This window comes from Perca fluviatilis, chromosome 18 (assembly GCF_010015445.1).
Source record: "Perca fluviatilis chromosome 18, GENO_Pfluv_1.0, whole genome shotgun sequence".
Taxonomy (NCBI): domain Eukaryota; kingdom Metazoa; phylum Chordata; class Actinopteri; order Perciformes; family Percidae; genus Perca; species Perca fluviatilis.
The window spans coordinates 32,429,817-32,452,036 of NC_053129.1; the positions used below are offsets into that span (position 1 = coordinate 32,429,817).

Genomic DNA, 22,220 nt, shown 5'->3' on the forward strand with positions numbered 1-22,220 from the left:
TCTAATAATTCGCTAAAACTACGCTTTAATATATCACAACTCAAATGTCCTGTGAAAATATCACAACGCAAATGTCCGTGACCTAACTCCAGAAACTTGATGACCAGGCTGATTATGAGGTCTGTTAATTTTCTTTTAGCAGAAGTGAACATTTACAGTGTCACTCCTACATGTTACCAGCTGCACACACTGAGAGTATATTTTATGTTTCACTCAGCAGTTATCCATCAGTGACCTGTTTTCACAGACCGTAGAAAATTATGTGTTGTTATTATTTAATCACCAGCCCTCTTTAACACCATAGCAACAGCCCACTTCTGTTCCTCCATCCGAAGTTTGTGGAAAGTCTGACAGTGAAGCCCGAGCGTAAACATACATAAAACTTGCTATCACTCGCTTGTATTTTTTTTTCTTCTTTCTTCTATTATTACATCATCACAAGCTGCTTTTGTTACGAACGGCAGTTAAAGGCATTTAATGCGAATGGAAGATGTGGAATGTAATAAACTTGTTCTGGCTAAGTACCGAGGACAAAGATCTCCACCCCGCTGCTCCTGAGCTGCTTGGCGTAACTCTCCACCGGACTCTCAGATTTGCCATCTGTGATGATCACCAGCACCCTGGGGAAACCCGTCCTGGCACCGGCCGCCTCGGTGAAAGTGTTTCTCAGGAGGTAGTCGAGGGCATCGCCTGGAGCAACGAGACATGCAGGGAAATAGGATTAAATGAAGCAGACAGAAAGTGTCTGCTTTCATAGTGCAGGTTTAACACTTCTTTATTATAGTCCCTATACAATAAGGAAAACATTACCACAAACTGACCTAACCAACGATGGGCTTTATTTTTGCTAATGCTAAAGAAAAATCTAAAGTATTTACATGTAAATTCTTATTTCTGTATTGATTGAAAATGCCACTTTATTATTGGGTCAAAAAAGTGAATACCACACATGGGGGGAAATTACAGAGACGTTTTAAGTTGGTCCTGAGTTTTTTTGGCTACAGGCTCCTTCTTCATGTAAATACAATTAGAGTAGGGATGTCCCAATCGGAGCCGATATGGGCATTTTTTAACTGATCGGGGATCGGCAGTCACCCCTATCAGCTTACTCCGATCATTTACGTCAGCTGTGTACAATTTACGGCAGAACGCAAACTCGTACGTAACTTGGCATTGCTCATTAACGTGGCTAAAATGTCAGCGGTGTGGAAGTATGTTGAACAGTCCAACATCCACTTGCAATATCTGCAATGCGATTGTTAAAAAAGTGTGCAGCTCTATTATCTATGTGAATACTAGTATCGGATCGGGACTCTGTATCGGCAGATATACAATAGTTAAAAAATCGGATTGGGATCCGGGGGCCAAAAAAGGATGATCGGGACATCCCTAGATTAGAGTTGTTTTTAAAAACACTTTGCGATTATTATTTAAGATAATTTCTTTCATTTGTCAACTTGAAACCATGTAGGCCAAACAGCAAAACAAATAAAAAATACAATATTTAGAAAAAGTAATGATTTACTGTATGTTGCACACACAAGAATAAAAAGTACCTAAAACCTGAACATAAATTTTAACTGAATAAAATTTTAAATTGTAAAAAAAGAAATAATAATTTTAATAAACCCACAGAAAACTAATTTATACTGAGGTGAAAACAGAAAATAGTGTGAAAATGTAACATTCGAGAACATTATCCATGTACCTGTCATGGTGTCTCCTCCTTTGTACGGGAGCGAGCCGATGGCGCGGAGCAGTGCCGGTCGGGTGAAGTGGCGTTTGAGGTTGAACTCGGTTCGGGGGTCGGTACTGTACTGGATCACGGCCACCCGGGTTTTGTCCTCTCCGATCTGAAAGGCGCCGGCCGCCGCTGAAATAAAGTTGCGGATGTATTTGAAGTTCGGCCTGCCCACGCTCCAGGAGCCATCCACCAAGAACACCACGTCGGCAATGGCACTGAAAGAGCATTCTGGGGGAGAGAAAAAAGTGAGGAGTGAGAGGGCAGTAAAGAAAAGGTAGAATTAACATAAAACATCATAAGGACGTGTACCTCCCTCACCAAAAATATTCAAGGGTTTGCAGAATTAGGGATGTGGCAAGTTGGATGAGAACCTGGAAAAGTACTGTACTTACTCAAAGTTGATCCCATTTGATGTGACAATGTGTGTTTTTTCATAAAAGCTTGGTATTTCTCAATATGGTTTTTTAAAGCTTATTCATTATTCATTATTGGACTTGCTATGCTGACTGGCTTTTACTTCATGTTCCCCGAGCTCGGTCACAACTTGGAAAAACTGCTTATAACTTTAGTGCACCCGACTCCTGGAACAAATTACAACACTTCTTTAAAATCAACCCAATTGTGCCTTTTGAACATCTGGTTTTAAACCTGCAAACTTCTACTTGTAATTGCTAAACATAATAGTACTTTCTTTTGCATCATTATTATCCTTTATTAGAAGTTACTTATCAAATCATGTTTCCAATTCAGATCGTTTTATTGTCTTTCTATTTTTCTTATGATGCTTCTTTTCTGTGTTGCTGCTCTGTTCTTGTCTTTGTAATTTGACTCGATGTCGTTGTAAATGAGGGTCGCCCCCTCAAAGATCTCTCGAGTATGATATAGACTTTTTTTTGGGTATGTTCTGTCACACTGGATGGATCAAACTGTGCTGTTGTAGGTGGAGGTACAGGACTCTCTGCTTTAGCCTACTTTCTAGGAGTTTCCTTGTTACTTTTTACTTTAAGAAGGAAAAATCAGCAAAAGCTCGTCATCTTCTGCAGAACCGGGCCAGGGCAGCAGCAACGGCAGCAGTGCTCTTGTAAATCAGCATCTGTAATGGTTTCCACTTCTCTCAGCACTTCAGGGCTGGGCTCCTCTCAGCTCGCTCCCCCAGCTCCAACAGCAGCTTCCCGCCCCACCTACGACCCCCGCACCAAGCATGTGCAGTTTCCTCCGCATTGGCATAATTGGCCGGCAGGGGACCAAACCAATGACCGAATACCTCAGATATTTATGGCGGCCTAATTTTGATTATAGCTATACAATGGGGTGTTGTGCGGTAGGAGCCTCCCTTCGCTGCTGAGATCACGCTGGTGGATGCCGCCCAGCAGTGAGGAAGAAAGTTTTCGAGAACAAAAAGTGGAAAAAGTCGAGCGGAGACTTGGAATGTTTGGGGCTCGTTATCTTAGAGTGAAACCCCTCGTCAAATTGAAGGCTTAAATGAACAAGAGGACTTACTGACTGAATCTGAAGGGTCTGGTTTCCTGGAAGCTCCTCCTGTGCCGCCAGCTGACTCAACTGAAAGACAATAACACAATCATGTAATTACAGACGTTAGAGATGATTCAGATAATCAATAATCTGCTGATTTTCTTCAACAAAATGGCAGACCACTCAAACTGGACCAGAACTCTTCTCTTCTTTCCATACGTGAGATATATATTATCTCATCTTGAGGGTTTCTTGTGCAACATTTACTCCTCGCAGATACAAGGAACATGCAAAACAAGCTCCCAAATGGCTTAACTAACCAGTTGATGTCATCGTTTCCGACAGATTTCCAGGGAATCTCCCGAGCTCGGAGGGTTTGTCAGATCATCAGTGTTTACTGTGGTGCCAAGCAGGCGTCCCCACCAAACTGCTGCCTTGATGTTAGTGAAGACCTCACTCGCCGCTGGAAATCTGGCTCACTGCTCGTTTACTGATCCATATGTAATGTAACTTTTACTGGACTGTTGTGTCTTTTAACCTTCTGCAGCTGCTCTTTTCTCATCTTATCCGTAGATAAACGCATTGCCTCTTTGTCCCTCTTTCACCGACTACTCAGTGGTTCCCAAACTTTTTAGCTTGTGATCTTTTCAAATTTACATTATGACGTTTTGGTTGAAAAACAAATATCTTTTGCTAAATAGTCGTGCAACAGAAAACTCAGATTGGACAGACAGACAGAGTCTAGCTAACTGTCTGGATTTACCCTGCAGAGATCTGAGGAGCAGGTAACTATAGTCCTCAGAAATCCACCGGAGGTTAGAACGCCAACACAAAGAAAGAAGAAGGAAACAGACATCAGCGAAAATACTTGCATCCGGCAGAATTTCCTGCAGCACCGGAGCAATCCCGGAAGTGGAACATCAAGGATATAGACTACCATTGCAATGGGCAGAGTATACAAACTGCCTCCTGTTTATGCCCAGTATACGAGAATGTTGACGAGATATGCGGTTTGGGCGGTTTAGTTTAAGCAGAGATTAGAAGTTGAAGTGCTCAAAAAGAGAAAGATCAAAAATTCAAGAACAGCTACTAAATGATGGTGTTTTCTCGACTAAACTACATTTACGTGAAGAACAAACTGTACTGTAAAACTGAAATCATGAAAAACAAATGATGCAGAATAACAGAAGCTCACTCTTGTCTATAAAACACCAACTGTTTCTGTTAATTTGCCTACTCGGTGTATGGAGTCTTTAGGTGTTTTACCTGTGCATTTGGTGAAGAAAACTGACCAGCTGCAGCTACAAACTTTACCAGTATTTGGTTTGAAGTCTGGTGCTACTTTACACACACAAACACACACTCAGGGACACTGTGACTCACGTGTGATCTGGCCGGAGATAGGCAGACTCTCCTCTGATCCAGCGTACGCAGATATTGTTACGGTATAATCCACATCTGGACTCAGGTCTGAGATGGAGGTCTTAGTCGCAGATGCAGGCAGAGTAAATTCTTTTGTTGGTTCTTCTACAAGAATGCACAAAGTCAGAGGGAAACCATTAGGAAACTATTGCATTACTTCATTTCTCCAAAAGTTAAAACAGGTCTTCAGAAAAAACTGATTCCGACTGTTGACCTGAGGACTGGAAGAGCCTTGTAAACACACAACCGTATGATTTAAATTAATGAAATTTTCCCCCATTACTATGAATCAAAACATTATTTTAACCCTTAAATGCCCAATTATTCCATTAAGGTGAGCATACTTATTTATCAAAAAATCCTTTGCTTCAAATAGTCCACAGGTTTTTATTCATTGTTCATGTGTTGATATGTTGCTAGTAGATATTTCCAGTCTATTGTGCAGGTTTACAGGATAATTACTGTGAAAAAACCCATTAAATCTACACAAAGTACATTAAATAACACCTTAAGCTCTCACTTTTACGTTAAAGTATAAGTATAAGTTTAAGTGAGAAACCAACCAACATTATTTAGTCATTTAGTGTAATGTTATTGGCATAACATTTTGTAATTTGAGGTGTATTGTGGTTCTGTCGGTTAGCTAGCTAGCTAGTTTAGTTAGCTAACAGTATGCAGCTGTTACACCTGGCAGTTATTGAATGTAAATATACAAGCTACTATACTATTAGTTCTGTCAGTTAGCTAGCTAAGTTACTTTAGTTAGCTAATAGTAACATTACCTGGCACTTATGAATTTGTAAGCTAACGTTAATTCTGTCTGTCAGTTAGCTAGTTTAGTTGTAATGTAACAGTTATATATGGCAGTTATTGAATGTAAATATACAAGCTAATGTGAGTTATGTCAGTTAGCTTGTTGGTTTAGTTAGCCAATAGCATGTAGCTGTTTCACCTGGCAGTTATGAATATACAAGCTAACATTAGTCCTGTCAGTTAGCTAGCTAGTTAAGTTAGCAACAGTTAGCAACAAATCTCTATGTAAGAACTAGCTAGTCTATGTAACGTTAACGTTACTAGTGATGCGGGAAATCCTCATTTAATAAACACTTACTTAGTTATAATAGCCTATGTTTGAACTTGCGAAAAAGCTTGTACAATGGACCTTTTTCACAGCAGACATTTGGACTTGTCATAGTAGGAAAAGCACAGCTGAAATTGATAAACTTAACGATGGCTCAGTTCCATCAAGTGTCCCAGTAAGCTATTTCAGTGAGTCAGCATGCACAATACCAGGGCCTCTCCTAAGTGGAATGCAGCCATCACTAATGGTTTTGAATAAACCTGTGCTTTTCCTACTATGACATGTCAACATGTCTGCCGTGAAAAAGGTCTATCAGCTCCTGGCTTTGAGAAAGGGAGCATTGTCATGTTGAAACAAGAGAAGGCTTTTCCTAAACTTGCCACAAAAGCACACTATTGTCTAAAATTGTATTGTACTGTGTATTGTAGCATTCAGCTCGTTTCTTCATTAGAACTAAGGGGCAAACCCTAGGAAAACACCCCCATAAACATACTGAGTTAGCTAACGTTAGCTAAGTGTAGAAGTAGCTGATATGACTGCTGGCTGTTTTTTTTTCTTTTCTTAAAACCATCTCAGCTGTTTAATGAACCCTGATGGACGTGACATCTACACTCCTGAACTAAACTAATGATGACATCTTTCCATGGCAGTGATATTTTTCATTTACCTCCCTATTTATCTTTTAGATATCCTGGAGCCAAACACGTGTCTGCAGAAAATCTTCAGATAATTGCAGGGAGTGTCGAGTCTTGCCAGGCAGACTGATGAGAGTTTATGACAGCTGTAATGTTACGGGCTCGGCAGGACATAACTCGTAGGTTTAATGAGCACCCACCTGTGTCTGAGGTCACATGTATTCTGTAGCCCTGTATCCTCGACTGTGGTCTGCTCCAGATCATTTGCACTGTGTTCTCATTTAAAATCTTAAACCTCAAATCTGACGGGGGATCGACTGTGAAGAGAAAAGGTAAACACAGTTAATCCTGCAGCTTTAGGAGGTGGATGTATTGTAATGTGAAGTATAAAAGGATTTTCCCAACAGTCAACACTTCCAGGGGGTAGTTTGTCAGGTTCACTGTTGGCGCAAACAACGCAACACAAATCTAAACTAAAGATGTGAGGGAAGCCATTTTGGAAATAAAATGACCTCTGTTTGCGCCAGCAGCCACAGTCAACAACTCAAGCAATAACACACAGACAACAAACTAAACACAACAACACTACCTTCCTGCAGTTTAGAACATTCAAGAAGGAAAAACAAACAGGGCGGGAAGATGAACACTTTGGTGAATTTTGGCTGTGACCAGGTCTAAGGAAGCAAAGAAAGGCCAATTTGGATATCATGTATGGTGCTTTCAAAAACTCCAATATCCAAACATAAAATGGTTTCAAGATGCTCAGATTCAACTGGTTATTGAATTAGATCTAAAAAGTCAAGTTAAGCCAAAAAGTTAAGTTGGCCAAATTGGATTGTTGTTGGACATTTAGACAAAAGATTTGATGGAAAAACGTCATCAGGTTACGAAGGAGAAGCAATCAAGCCCTAAATGGAATCAGTTAGATCTTTGTCAAATCAGGTTACGTTTTCCCGGTCACAACAAAGAAAGCAACTTCATTTTTTGAATTAAATATTGGACGCTTGAATTTTTGTTTTGCTTTTTTTTAAATATTGGATGATTTAATTTTCTGTTTAAATTTTGCAAATCATGCAAACAAAACCAGGTTTTTGAAAGCCCAAAACTTGAGCATTCTTCCAAGCAATTTCCAAGCACATCAATTTAAATTGATTGAAATTTGAAATGTAATTGTTGGTTGTAATGGCCTTTCTTTGCTTCCATACGGGTCATTTTGACTGATAACCAACATGTTTTGGATGGTTTGTATCTAGAAAAAGCCAGACATTTTGGCTGGTGATGTAGCGGAAGAACTTTTAAAAACACTTTGTAAAAGAATTCCAACAAACTACAACATGGACTGGCTGACATCCAGCAGACTGTCCATGACCTCAATCCAACGCGAGATGTTGAATTGACAAACAACAAAAGCACACAAATTTGATGAAACTCTCCAGTATTGATTATACAATGGGTAAAGATCTGGTTCTCTGATCTGACCTTTTATCGTCGCCATTGCAAACCTCATAAAAGAATACACAATGTCAGTGAAAGACATGTGTACGTCTTTTTTTCTGTTCACGTTTCCGAAAAAAACTGCACCAGAGGTTCTTAAACTACTTCAGTTCCAGACCCAAATTTAACAAAAGATTTCATCATTTGCTCCAGTTAAAAATTGCAGAATCCTCTTAGGATCTGGACTATAATTTAAGAACCGCTGGTTTTTGTTACGTTAACCAACAAACAAGATAAAAGTGCACACAGATTAAAGTTTAACTTGTGATCACGGACATGGAGGAGATCATGCATCACGTGTACATGAAAAGTTGTTTACAACAACTTGGGGGCAAGGGACAAAAAGTTTCCATGTACACGAGGGTCCACAGATTAATTTTTAAATATTTTAGAATGATATTCTTCAGGTTGGGGTTAAAACGAGATACAAAAAGGGTACCTACCTAAAAAACTAGCTTGCCATAACGCACCAATTTTATGTAGCCTTAGGCTATTGGCTAAGACCTACAATTAAACACAATAAAGTATCTTAATGACAAAATTAGCTCAAGGATGTAATGAATGAATAAGCTTGATGTTTTACGAGGCAAGGTTTTAGCAAGGAAGGATGAATCTGTCATGGTTTACGGAGGGAATGCATCATTAATACATTTAATGGAATTAATAGTCAAAACAAGACTTGGGATTGTAGTATAAATACTTAATGGATAAATCCAATGTTCCCCTGTAACTGGATATTTTCAAGTTTTAGAAACCTTTCTCAAAACATTAATTTCCTAAACGCAAACTCGCCTAAACTGAAACCGTATCTAACGTCTTCATGTAACAAACAGGTGGAAACAGTGAGTCTAATTGTTAATCTTTTCGTGCTGGAGGAACGTTAATCTAACGGTAATCTGAGCTCCAGGGTTTGTGCTCATTTTTTTTGAAACTCTGCAGCTGCAGATTCTGAAGTAAGACTGTAGAAACACACAATGCAAAGTATGAATTACTCAAAGAAACAAAACATAGAGTAAATAATGAATACAACATATCATCTAGCTAGAGTTTAAAGATTATTGTAGGCTATCTAAGCATTTTTTTTTCCTAGACCGCCAACCAGTTCATCTGTTAGTGTGGGAGTGAAGAATATCATTGTAAAATATTGTCGTGAAGCCAAGACTCAGGGTCTGGTCGAGGCTTGACCGGGAGGGTGACAGGACGTCAAAAATGGAGGTAGCACCAACCTGGGGAGTCAATTCAAGGGCCACGGCGCGGGCTGCTGCTTCTGTTTCCCAAGTGGACAAAAACTACCCAAAAGAACTTCAGCTCTTAAACCAGATGGACACACACACTTGTACAAACACACACACCATCCACGCTCCCATGTGGAGCTTTTATTTGAAACATCAAAGGCTCTGCTCTAAACTGCTTTTATTTTGCAATTTTTCAACTTAAAAATGTGACAGTTTAGGGCAGAGTCCTTCCTGTTTGGAGTCTTTTTTTTTCCTCAAGGTGTTCGAGCCTTGGACTCTGGCTCCAACATGTCAAACTATTTCACACGGTAGAATATATACGACCCCATTAAAGATGCCGTGACTTCTGGAGGCAGTGAGGGCCCCCGCTGGGTTAATAAAGGGGTGTGGGGGGTCCACAGGAGGTAAGAAACTCTCCTGGAAGGAGAGAAAAGAAAGATTCGCCTCCTGGTGATTTGATGAGTTTTTACTGCACTCTTTTCTTTCTTTTTTTTTTTATTCCGAGAGAAAATCCAGAAGGCACAGAGGAGCATATTTTCTCCTCTCCTGACCTCAAAAACTTCTGGAAAATAATGTGAAACTCATATTTTGTCTTTCCGTTCCATCAGGAGAAAGGACGTAGGGAGGAAACTTGGCCACGTGCCGTCTGGGTTTTTCTTTTCTTTTTTGAAACTGGAGAAATATAGGCTACAGTAATAGATAGTAGACATAAAGCAAGGGGCCCTCCTAGTGTCAAACACATCAAACTGCATCTGTATGAAGATGGAAAGATGCCCCAGTTAAACAAGATTTACAGCCTCACATGGGATGCAGCAGACGCTAAAACACACTTCTTTTAATTGCGGATAGTTTTTAAGATGGATTACTGTCTTTCAAAACTGAGTGATGTAAAGTGATAGCATAAGAAAGCACGCTTTTATTTTATTAAACCAAAAACCATTAAGACTTTCTAACAAGTAAACCGATTTTTCCACATATTGCTTTGTACTTTTAAGTCTTAGCTACATAACTGCTCTAAGCAAGTTAAACTCGTGGCTAAAATATAAAAACACTTTAAAGGTCCTACTGGTTTGGACAAAAAAGCTCTTCTCCTTAAATTCAAAGCAGATATTTTAAGTGGAGACAGTTTTTCACTTCAAGAGGAAATCTTGTGACTTCCAGATGGAAGACAGAATTATTGGAGTGTGGGGGAAAGCATCAATCAAAGGTTAAACTGAGGCAAGTCACTTCAAACTAATCAATTCACAAACACACACATTTTCTTTCTCTGTGTAATTTCTTTTTATTCAGACTAAATGACATTGCAGGCAGAGAAAAGGCAGATTTGAGAGGAGTTGGAGTCAGATGTGTTGGATCACAGAGAGGAGGAGGAGGAGGAGCGGCTTTACCTTGATCCTGGGCCTGAGAGGAGGTCAGCAGCAGTGCCAGGAGGGCAGCCGCCACCAGAGACAGCCGGCTCTTCATCTTCAGCTCCTCTGGCTCAGCAGCACATGAATGGAGCTAAGAGAGGAACGAAGGAGGCGGTTAGACCCTTTTAACGTCAGCCCATGCAGCCCCGCAGCAGCCTCAGGGCTTCACAAGACCTTTAAGCAATCCCAATGTGAACTGCAAACCTCCATCACTTGCCTCATGTAAATATATCACCATTTAAATCTACATCTGGTATCAATTAGTTGCTTAAAATCCAATAGAAAACGCCGCTTTCAGTAGATTAACAAAATCATATTTCCACGATAACTGCTCTCCAGACAGCCAAACAAATATTACATGACTGACTTTGTATGTATGAATGAATAAGGTCCAAAAATCGACAAATTAACAGCGTAAAACTCCAATAACGCCAATTTAATATTAAAAGCGCAAAAAGGCAAACCTGTCTCATCTCTCTTTCTCTCTCTGTTAGATTCCGTTTTCTCTTCTTAAAACAACTTACATTCTGGTGCAATTAAACTGCACAGCGTCCAATTCAGTAGCTTATATCTCTGCCGATGAGACAGTCCCACTCTAACGGAGAGAAAGTCCTTCCACAGTTCAGAATAACCGAGCGTCAAATCCTATAGCGCCGTGCGCATTTACGCACCGCAATAGTCCACGCGTTTCTTGAAATATCCCGATTGTAAACTGGATGGTAACTGGAATATTGGGAGGAAATAAAGTCTTGAAATGACACAGCTTTTTTTTTTTAACTGTAAGAAAGTATTTAATCTACGTTTCATAAAATCACTTGAATCTTAAATAATTCACCTGAGAAAACCAAAAACCATGCAGGACTGACCTATAGAGGAAACTGTCGAATTTCTTTGGGTTGGTTCAAGAAATAAAAAATAATAATAAAAAAAAAAAGGTTAAAGTCACTGTTGTAGACCCCCAACCTGAGAAAGAGGAGAGCGAGGTGGCCCGGTGTTGAAGTCAGAGAGCTCAGCGGGTTTTTGGTTCCCAGATGCGTTGGCGAGCCTCTTTCCAAGTGGGAAGACTCTCTACACTATCTGCTACTTAACAGGAGGGCTGCTCCCAGCTCTGCCTGCCCCGCCGCGAGCTCTTACGACATCCAGACGGGCCAAAAATGATGTGCAACCTCTAAAAATTGCTTGGAGACACAAACACGCAGGGACGAACACACACACACACACACACACACACACACACACACACACACACACACACACACACACACACACACACACACACACACACACTCGGAAACTTTTACATAGTTTTCTGCATTCCTTTCCGGTGATGGAGGGCTTCTGTGCGTCTCGGTCACAAGGAGACAGCGGCGCAGATCTGCTTTTCGGGGAAGAGGGGGGATCAGAGGAGGGGAACTGACTGAGACTTTTAGCCCCTTTTTCATTTCGTGGATCAATGGGAAAATATTACACAGTCTGTTAGACTAAACCCCCAACTCAGTCTTTCCCCGTTTAATGAATCATTCCGGAACAGAAGTTTCTGGTGTCCTGAGCGGGATTTGATAAAAGAAGCAACAGCTGCACACGCTACGATTTATGACAATTTAAAATGACTCGAAGAATATACATCTTGCCCAAATCTTTTAACAGTCACACAGAAAGTAAACAAAAAATCTAAGGATGTTCGATATAGTACCCCCAAAGTCCTAAGATTTCCCCCAAAGTATGCAAGGTAGTCCAAATGTGTAAAAGCTTCCCCAAAATGTGATGTATGGATCCATACGTGACATAGAATCTAAGATTTTTTTTTTTAAAGTGCATTGAAATTACATTTTTATTTAGTAAGTCATCAAACTATAACCAACTGTCAGATTGACAAACCAGAACATCGAAACAGTTTTATGACAAAGGCGCCCCCTGGCGGACAAGGGACGCCCTTCATGTGTCCGTCCGGCTCTGCTCTTATCAAATGGACCTTTTTCACAGCAGACATGTTGACTTGTCATAGTAGGAAAAGCACAGCTGACACTGATAACCTTAACGATGGCTCAGTTCCATCAAGTGTCCCAGTAAGATATTTCAGTGAGTCAGCATGCACAATACCAGGACCTCTCCTAAGTGGAATGTAGCCATCAGTAATGGTTTAATACCAGGACCTCTCCTAAGTGGAATGCAGCCATCAGTAATGGTTTAATACCAGGGCCTCTCCTAAGTGGAATGCAGCCATCAGTAATGGTTTAATACCAGGACCTCTCCTAAGTGGAATGCAGCCATCAGTAATGGTTTAATACCAGGACCTCTCCTAAGTGGAATGTAGCCATCATTAATGGTTGTTAATACACCTGTGCTTTCCCTACTATGACATGTCAACATGTCTGCTGTGAAAAAGGTCCATTACATTTCACATAACATGCACTAAGTGTCATCAAAATCATCAGATGGTTGGTTACTGGTTGCAGGTATCGGGCCGTGTCGTCCAATCACAAGCCTGTCAGATTACACAGCAGATTCCTGAGTGCTGGTGTCGTCTGGGGTCTCTAAAGCGTTAATTCTCTGTGGTGGGTGTGGACTGATAGAACAGGCCCGGGGCTGTCCCGGGGCTGTCTCCTTCTGCACTCTGACTTCAATTTAAACAGACACCAGGGAAGAATCCACCCAAGGCACAAACTGCACTTTAACATGAGCCATTTACCAAATGAAGCATTTAAATTCCGTAAGCCTTATTTCGGAGTTTCTGCACAGAAGCAGCAAAGTTCATGTGGACAACTTAAGTTGTCAAAAGCATTCATCTCTGAACCCTAATTATGAAGATTTCTTCCTGTGAGACCCAGACTCCGTTGATTTCCTTGTAAACATTGCCCTCTAGTGATGGAAACTGAACACTCGCACACTGCACGGTCAAAGTTCCTCGGTCAAAGGTCATCAGGTCAGAGGCTGTTAGTGGTTCCCTGCAGGGGAGATCGATCATTCCAAGCAGTGGCTCCTAGGCTGTGGAAGGGCTTGCCTCCCTTTCTACGTTGTGTGAATTCTGTCAAATCTTTTAAAAAGCAATTGAAGCCTCTGCTATTCAAGCAGCCTTTTAGTTAGCCGAAGGGGTTTTATGGTTGTTTGTTAGGTTTTCTATTTGTATTTAAATCTGTCTTGCATTTTAAATTTGTTGCATTACATTTTAGTGTGAAGCACTTTGAGAGTTTATCTGTGAAAGGCGTTTTACTTACTTACGCTCACCCAGGAAAAGTTAGTGTTACTATTTTTTTTGTGCAAAGATATAAAAAAACAAAAAACAAAAAAAAAGCCACATATGTAAAGATACATTGATCAGAGATGAACACTTTTTTTTCATGAGAGGCATTTTTTTTTTATTGATCCTCAGGTCACCAGAGAGAGTACAAGAAATAAATATTGATCCCATGAACGTGAAACGTATCCCATCATGACAGGAGACACACAGCCCGGCACAGACGGAGGATTATCATCTTTTTTTTTTTACACAATATAGAGCGACTGGCCGATTTTTGAAATTGAAGTAAACAGCTGTAAGCAGTCGAGTGATTAGTCCTTCTTCTGAGGGAACGCTGCCTTCACCAGTTCATACACGACATATCCAGCTCCTGAAAAGGAAAACGGGCCACGTTAGAAGGACCTGATGTTCAACAGGGAGATTAAAAAGGTAGTTTGACTTGCAGATTAAACAACTTTTGGTTTCATGGTACACATTTTAATTAAATAAGAGCTCAATAAGTAGGATAAGGATAATACGTCACATTACTGAAGGTAAAAGACACCGTTATCCTTTTTACTGTGACTTGAAATTATTGAGGTGCCTCCTTCCTCAGTTTACCAAACTGCACACACAAACTACAGTTCACATGGAAAAATGCAAAAAAACATTGCAGCAGCAAAGTCCTATATTCTGCATAAAATCCTCACCTGCATATTGAAACTCACGTCATGCGGTGCTTATCTAAACACACTACCTGCTCTGTTAATTGCAGCGTTTGCCGTGGAGATTCAGTGTCACCTCTTGAGCAGTGCTGAAATTTAGTGCCAGCAACTCGTCCCCAAAGCGGGAGAACAGTTTGTACAAAAGCAGAACCAGACGATGAATATATGTTGAATTACAGGTCATTAAGTCCCTCTAGCAGAAAAGAGCCACTGCAGAGCAGACTGCAGCCCTGAAAACTATCATCACGTGGGTGCTAGCTCACCTTCATTCTCACTTTTCTTTTACCTGGGGTGTCAACGTTTCCAGCTCTAACTTTTAGAGAAATTCTAAGTAAACCTTTCTGCAGGAAAAGGAAGTGGTTTTCTTTTTCTCTCACCCAGGATGGTGAGAGCCATCGTTGTTCTGTACAGCAGAGCGTCGCTAGTGCCTCCTTTTAAATGAACCGGCATCCCATTATCCTCCTGCAAATGAGACACAGGTTGCAAAACTTTAGCATTTAATAAGCACTGTTCAAAATTAATGTATACATGTTTGAATTTTTTTTTGAATGTCTATCAGATGTTCCCGTTGCCTTTTTTAAAATGATAAAACACGTCAAAATGTCTGAAGTTTGAGGAAAGTGAGCAATAAAAAGTACAACAAATGTGAACGAACTTCAAAATACTTTTCATTGTCAGTTTTGTGTCAAATGTATCAACTAAAAATGTCCCTGTTTTGGGATAAAAGTTGATGTTAGAATCAATCATCACAGAGGTGAAATTACTTATTTTATTATCCTGGAGCTGCATCACTAAATATCAGTTAGCATGGCTTTTAAAGTAAGGCAAATTTGTTCCAACTGTAGTCAACAGGAGAAGGAATATTTAATGACAGCATCTGTAAACATTGCTTTACAAGTGCAACACTGCATTTAAAATCATCAAGTCTAAATAAATAGAAATGTGCACTTATTTGTGATAATTTACTGCAGATGAGTACAGGTCGGAGTGTCAAATTGATTGAACATATATTTAATACTCTTAAAACGAATAGACTGACCTTTTGGTAAAAATGAAAAGCACGTGCAGTGTTTAGTCTTTACAGTTCATCATGCAGGCTGGATTCAATCACTGCAGCAGCTGTTAATGCAGGTTTAAAAAGCATATTCCAGCAGTCACTACAAGCGCCAGAGAACAAACCAGCCATAAAACTAGAGATTGTTTAGTCTACTATACACTGCAGTAGCCGGTTAAATCATCTATAAAGTTCTTTATTTTACGCAAACAGTGAGGACACTGAGCAGCGTCAGAAACTATGATCTACAGTACTTCCAAGCCTTTCTCAACATCAATTCCTACGATCCTTAAGTGAAGACAAGTACTGAAAAGCTCAAAAGATACTGCATTTAGGCACATATACAGTATACAAAGCATAATTAGTACTCCACCCAGTGAGATTGCTTTCACATACTGGCTACTTATCTTTGGAGCTAAAAAGGATTTCAGGGCTTCATGAGAAGAAACAATGCTAAAGAAATGAAAACATGCGTCATTTACAATCATGTATGTGTCTGCAGTGCTTATACTTTATCATATAGAGGACCCTTCAAACCCCTTCCTGTCTGGAGAACTGTAGCATGAAGTGGCAAAAAAATTGAGCCATAAATAGTCAAAACGAACAAGAAACCTGTTGTAGGGGGGATATTCTTGCAGTGTTTGATTTTTTTTGCAACATATTTTCAAGATTTGATCTCTGCCGACCGTACGTTGCTGTACAAGTATTTGCTACTTGACCTCGTCAAAGGAAAAAGTCATTAAACATGTCTGCTTTTAGTCTTTCAAGAGTCTTAGTGCGGGTTCTTATTTATTCCCTGTGGGATTGAAGACCTTTCAAGACAACTTTGAAGTCCTTTATTTGGACTTGTTAGGGGCTATAGGACGCAACATTTCTCTTAACTCTCACAGCCATGAGACGAAGGCTTAATCGCTCCGTGGCAGCAGTGTACCGCTTAAGTTTGATCCTGAAAAAAAAATGGGCTTCAATTATTTGGTAAATCCCACACTACATCGAAAATAAGAACTTCTGAGCGGTCTGTTTTCACCCTGTTTAGATCATAGTTGGGCCCTGTGTTCCCACATTTCTAAGATTTGTTTTCCAAAATTAGGCCCGAGGTTCCCACATTTCCTTTTTCATAAAATTTGTATCAGATTGTATCCCCCTTTCTCCCAATTTGGTAGCCAATTACACCCAACCTATTATCCAGTAGCAATGGACTACAGATGGAATGTAACCCTAGCCCTAACATAGGGCCTAATTTTAAGAAAAATCTTAGAAATGCAGGAACATAGGGCTGTGGGAACATAAGGCCTAATTTTCAGTGAAAAAAAAAAAAAATTCTTAGAAATGTTGGACCATAGGGCTGACCCCACACTAACGTTACACTTGCAGCGGGTAACGGTAGCCTACCGTTAGCTAGTAGCTGGATTTAACAGTTAAAACGCTGACAGCTAAACGGTGTAAAAGTGTGACTGTATTTCACTGCAGCGGATTTCAACAGAGGGACGTACAGCAGTCGGCCACTAAGGCTATGAGCTAAAAGACCCAAACTAACACTTGGTCACTGCTGTTGTCGAAAAAACAAAAAACACAGATGGGACTAAATGTTGCGTTTACTTAAAACTTGTAAACCTCGTGGCGCAGTCAGTTATTGTAAAATGACCTTTTCTCATCTGATTGTCATTTAACAGCAATTTACTGGTGAAAGAAGTTATTGTTATATATAGTTGTTATAATTAGATTTTTAATAAATCATTTAAAAAAAAGGAATACGCCGACTTATTGAGACTTTAGCTTATTCACCGTAACCCCCAGAGTAAGACAAGTCGATACATACCCTTCTCATCTCCGTGCGTGCTGTAACGCTGTCTGGCGGCTCCAGCATTAGCTTAGCCTAGCACAGATCCTGCAGGTAACTGGCTCCATCTAGATGGAGCCAGTTACCTGCAGGATCTGTTGGATCTATGATTTTTAGGTATGGTGAAGGGTATGTGATGATGGGGGGGGGGGCTATTTTAATCCCAAAGGCCAAGGGAACTTTATCAGGATGCATAGTATCCTGGATCCATGAAATAACTAAAAAAAAATAATAAAAAAATCTGCCTGCCTCTATGGGAATTTAACATAGGGGTGTAGTGACTTATGCACCCTGTATTTTAAGGAAGAACATTAATTTATTCATTTACGATACATTATTCATTCACAAAGAAAATTGGTGTCCTTAAAAGGTTGGATTTTTCCTCATTTTCTTTTTTAAATTAAGGAATTAAGATCGATTTCCAAAAGAGGATTTTTTTTTATTCCTCTTTTTAGTCTTTAGCATGGGTGTATTCACTGCAGGTGTCCATCTACTCATAGGTCATACAAAAGGGGGAAGTTACATGATAAAAGAGCGTCTTATATTGTAGCAAATGTGTATTTAAGCAGTGTACTGTCGTACCTGAAACATCTTCTGTTTCTGCGGGACTTTGTTGTCGACCTGCCGGCGGACGGAGCTGGAGATGGTCCGCCGCGCCACCTGCTGGAGCGCCTGGAAACAGCAACAAACCAGCAAAGTCAAGAGACAAGCGAGGACACGGGCTCAATACACCGGACTGAACCCGCGTCCGGACAAGTTTAATGTTACATCACATTTACATGGAAATATAACGGACTAAAAGGCGAGAGAACGCTCCTAATTACCACGGAAGCTAAGCTAATGCTAACTCTTCCGGCCGGCGGCGTCTTACCTACATTGACCCCTAGCCAACAGTCTGTAGCTAAATCTAGCCACGCTTTGCTTTTCGTCACTTATTTTTATATCGCATATGTGCCCAATTAGTTGTATGATATGTCTGCAATGCAAACGCAGGCTTTAAGTAGAAAATACACTTACAAATATGTGTCTGTTCATCTTGACAGTCCGTCTACAGTCGTCTTTCTCACACACAAGGGCACGATAAGATTCTACTTCCGCTTCAGCTTCTTCTTCTTCTTCGTTACTTGTGCTGCGCACTCTGCTGCCCCCTACCGTCTCAAAGGCTACGTTCAGATGGCCCAAATCGGATTTGTTTTGGCTCTTTGGTCTTCAGAAGTAGTGTGAACACTCAAATCTTGCCCAGATCTGATTTTTTCAAATCAGATTTAGACCACTTCCATATGTGGTCCTGAATCAGACCAGGTCTGATTTATTTTTTTCAATGTGGCCGCAGTGTGAACAACCAAGGAGGATTTGATGCGACTTTTACGTCAATCTGTAGACATCGACATTTGTCACAATTATGCTCTGGTGGGAGTTAGTCCTAGACACAGACAGTCAAATTAATATCCAATTTGGCTCTCTTTCTTTTCATTCTTCTCCTCCTCAGCACCTGCTCATTAATGTCACGGCTGCCATTACACAAACATTTTGAAATAAAAGCCAAAATGCTTCCTTCCTCCATAACCTCCCTAACTTTAGTGTGACAGCGTGCTGCGTCTGATGTCATTGTTATTGTTCTTTTGCGCATGTGGTCAGTTCGAAACCACACAACAGTTCACACTGGAATCTGATATAGGGCACATTTTAAAAAGGTCACGTGAACAGCCAAATAAAAAATCGGATCTGAGCAAAAAATCCGAATTAAGCATCAAGACTTGTAATGTGAACGTAGCCTAACACGAACTACACCAACAATTATAGTGTTCTCGAAGATAGGTGGCCTACATTTTATTTTACTCTGAAATAACCAGTGGTCGAAAGTAACTTAGTCCATTTACTCAAGTAACAATTTTGAGCTACTCGTACTTAACTTGAGAAATTCTATTTCCTGCTACTTTATACTTCTACTACACTTCATCTCAGAGGGAAATATTGTACTTTTTTCTCCATGACATGGTTTTTAAAGCTCTGCAGATTCAGATTAAAACTGAATAAAATAAAAGAATAAAGTATGACATTAGGAGAGGAGGAGATTGAGCCTGTCTTATGTACAAAATGCTACACGGACTGGCTCCTCATGTATTGAGCCAGTTTGTAAAGGCAGTACCAAATGCTTACAGATCCACAAGGAGTGCAGCAAGAGGTGACTGCATTGTTCCGTTGAGGAAAAGTGCATTCAGCCAAACAGCATTTGCAGTCAGGGCTGCTCGTGAATGGAACCTCATTCCAACTCACATTAGGAATTTTAAAACTTACGTTTCTTTTAAATTTAACTTAAAGAAGTGGCTAGCAGGTAATCAGGTCTGTCAACATTACATGCTGCTGTCAGCCGTCACTTCAGGAAAAGAGTGCGACCCTCCTCCTCCTCCTCCCCTTCCACCTCCAGTCAGCGTCACCCACGGGGCCCGGGGTCCTCCCACGGCGCCCTCCCTCCTGGCCCTTTTGTCTCAGGGCCAGGAGCCGCAGTTAATCACTCTCGACTGCTCCGAAATGTCCCCTCTGGTCTCCGTATCGATCAAAGTTCCTTGCCAAAAACCGTGAGTTTCCCCAAGATGTTGTCCAGCCTATCCAGAGCTGACAGTCTCTCCAAGATGGTATCCAATTTGTGGCCCATGGTGTTCATAGTATCCAATTTGTGGCTCATGTTGGTCACAATTTGAGTTCCGACAGCTCTGCCCACAGCTTCAACCATGACGGCCAGCCTGGTATTTTGCTCGGTTCCCATCTTACCTGTTACCTGTTTACCTGTTATCATGGTTCCGAATAGGAAAATATCTTCAATGTCCTCCACGGAAAGAACCGCCAGACACACGATCCTCCACCTCTCCCACGCGTCCATCGTGTAGCCAGCTGCGAATGTTCCGGCAGGGCACTCAGGTTACCCCGAACCCGAGCTTCTCGTCGAGAAGATGGTGTCAATTGCGCTGAGAGACCAGTTGATCAAATCCATAATTCGTAGTTTAGGAGCAGTGCCGAGAGAGAGACTCTTGAAGTACACAGAGACAAAGACTAGACGAGAGAGCAAAGCAGGGTAGGCAACGGGAGGAGAGGGTCCGGTCTTCGGGCTCCTTCACCACCAGTGCCTTGACTCCATCAGGGGGGAATATGTCTTAGCTTCTCTACCCCTTTATAAAAAAATGTTATAACAGTGTCTAATCAGTCTACACAGAACAGTCTAATCTCCAAAGACTCTTTACATTTCATATTATGCATATGTACAAATAAACCTTTGGATATCTGCAACAAAGTCTCTCCTGATTGAATTATTTTTATGTCATGTATCAAAGGGTATTGTACGCATCTTTGGGATTCCCTTTCTTCTATTTCTTTTATTATTTTTTAAATGTAATATAGGTTCTTCCCACTCAGCCTGGTTTTTTCGTGCGTTTTATGAGTTTGCCCTGGGAATCAATAAAGTCTTATTGTCTCGTTTAAGGGAAAATATAATATTATTGTGAACATCAGGCTGAGAAGGCAAAAGCTGGAAACGATCAGCCAGAGAAACCGGTTTCAATTTAAATTGACAACTTTATTCTTTGAAAGCAACAGCACAACACAGATGGAGTATCAAAAGAAATGTCAGTGCTTCTCATGACTGCAGGTAACGACCTATCTTGACGAAATGTATTAAAAGAAAAAATAAATACATTTTTCACTTGGCACATTTCAACATGCAGCATCTATTTTATTTACGAATAACTCAGCTGCAAAAGAGCTGAAGATGGCAGGATGATTCGGGTGTAAAACTTGTGTGCATTAGTTTCACCGTTAACAGCGTAAAAACCCATTGACATTTAATCACATGTATTGCATTAACTTTAGTATTCTATCATGCTGCTGTGCTGATATTATTATTGCATGTAAACGACAGTGAAAGAAGCCACGACACCGTGTCAATGTACATTTTCTGGATTCGACATACACACACTCAAACTTTAATCCCACTTTAGACTCAAAAACCCCTGAGGTCTGCCGTGCAAATATTAGCTTTACAATGGAAACATTTCTTAAAAATAAATACAAAAAAAAAAAAAACATGTCAGATGTACAGCTCCCAAACATTTTGTGTTCCCCTCCGACGTGGAACTTGCTCGAACGAGTTTCATTCGTGACGCGGCGAAAGCGTGATTTTAGTTTGAACGAGGCACAAAGACGAGCCGCTCGAGAAGCTCAATAAATCACATTTACATCTCAGCTACCCAGCATGCAACTCGGGACTCAAGAACGACACTCCAGCTCACCGTAACCGCAACCGGCTTGGAGCCGAGAGAGAGATCCTATTAAAAAGGGTCGGGGAAAAGTTTCCAGACTCATTTCTTGGGCAGCGTTTTATGTTCTAATCAGGATTTTAAGGATCCTGGTTTGGCTTTAATTTGATGTAGCCGATACCAACCGAGCATTAAATCACTCTACAACTACACAGGATTCACCTCATTAGGGCCGTAGCCAGACTTATTTATATATTCATTACTGCTCAATCACATGTTCTGTGAAAGTGATGGACTAAATGCTTATTCAATGCCTTCTCTGTAATACCAGGATGTAGCATTAAATACATTTCTTCATTTCTTCTGTGGTCTAAAGCCGTCGAATGTGAGAAGATTAGGTTACACTTTACTTGAAGGTATCTACATTAGAGTGACATGACACTGTCACAAACGAGTCATAAACGTGTATGACATAACGCTTCTGTCAGACAGCGTCATTCGGATTTTGTCATAACAAGTTATGGTTAGAGTTAGAGTTATGTGTCATATCACTCTTATGTAGATCCCTTCAAGTGTTACCGAAGATTATTCTTTCTGTGTCCTACTCCTAAATATCAAATCAAATTAGATTAACTCTTAAC

The 22,220-nt window shown here is 40.5% G+C and overlaps 2 protein-coding genes across 6 annotated transcripts in view; both read right to left on the reverse strand.

The window, feature by feature from the left end:
* col12a1b (collagen, type XII, alpha 1b) overlaps positions 1–11,601 on the reverse strand; it is a 153,423-nt gene extending 141,822 nt beyond the window's left edge. For 4 of the 5 annotated variants that reach the window (XM_039782833.1, XM_039782831.1, XM_039782834.1 and 1 more), the window contains exons 1-7: positions 11,360–11,601; positions 10,473–10,584; positions 6,556–6,672; positions 4,601–4,744; positions 3,245–3,304; positions 1,709–1,972; positions 526–690 (exon numbers count right to left, since the gene is read on the reverse strand). In XM_039782833.1, the coding sequence (XP_039638767.1) occupies positions 526–690; positions 1,709–1,972; positions 3,245–3,304; positions 4,601–4,744; positions 6,556–6,672; positions 10,473–10,548 (826 nt within the window). In that variant the 5' untranslated portion in view covers positions 10,549–10,584; positions 11,360–11,601. The remainder of the gene's footprint in view (positions 1–525; positions 691–1,708; positions 1,973–3,244; positions 3,305–4,600; positions 4,745–6,555; positions 6,673–10,472; positions 10,585–11,359) is intronic. The other variant, XM_039782832.1, reaches the window with a different exon arrangement.
* A 2,230-nt stretch (positions 11,602–13,831) lies between these two features.
* LOC120547297 (cytochrome c oxidase subunit 7A2, mitochondrial) lies at positions 13,832–18,497 on the reverse strand. Its single transcript, XM_039782837.1, has 4 exons — positions 18,347–18,497; positions 17,912–18,001; positions 14,813–14,897; positions 13,832–14,101 (listed from the first exon to the last, which is right to left on the reverse strand). The coding sequence occupies exons 1-4, from the start codon at positions 18,362–18,364 to the stop codon at positions 14,043–14,045; spliced, it is 252 nt and encodes an 83-aa protein (XP_039638771.1). The 5' UTR covers positions 18,365–18,497; the 3' UTR covers positions 13,832–14,042.
* Positions 18,498–22,220: the final 3,723 nt, after the last annotated feature.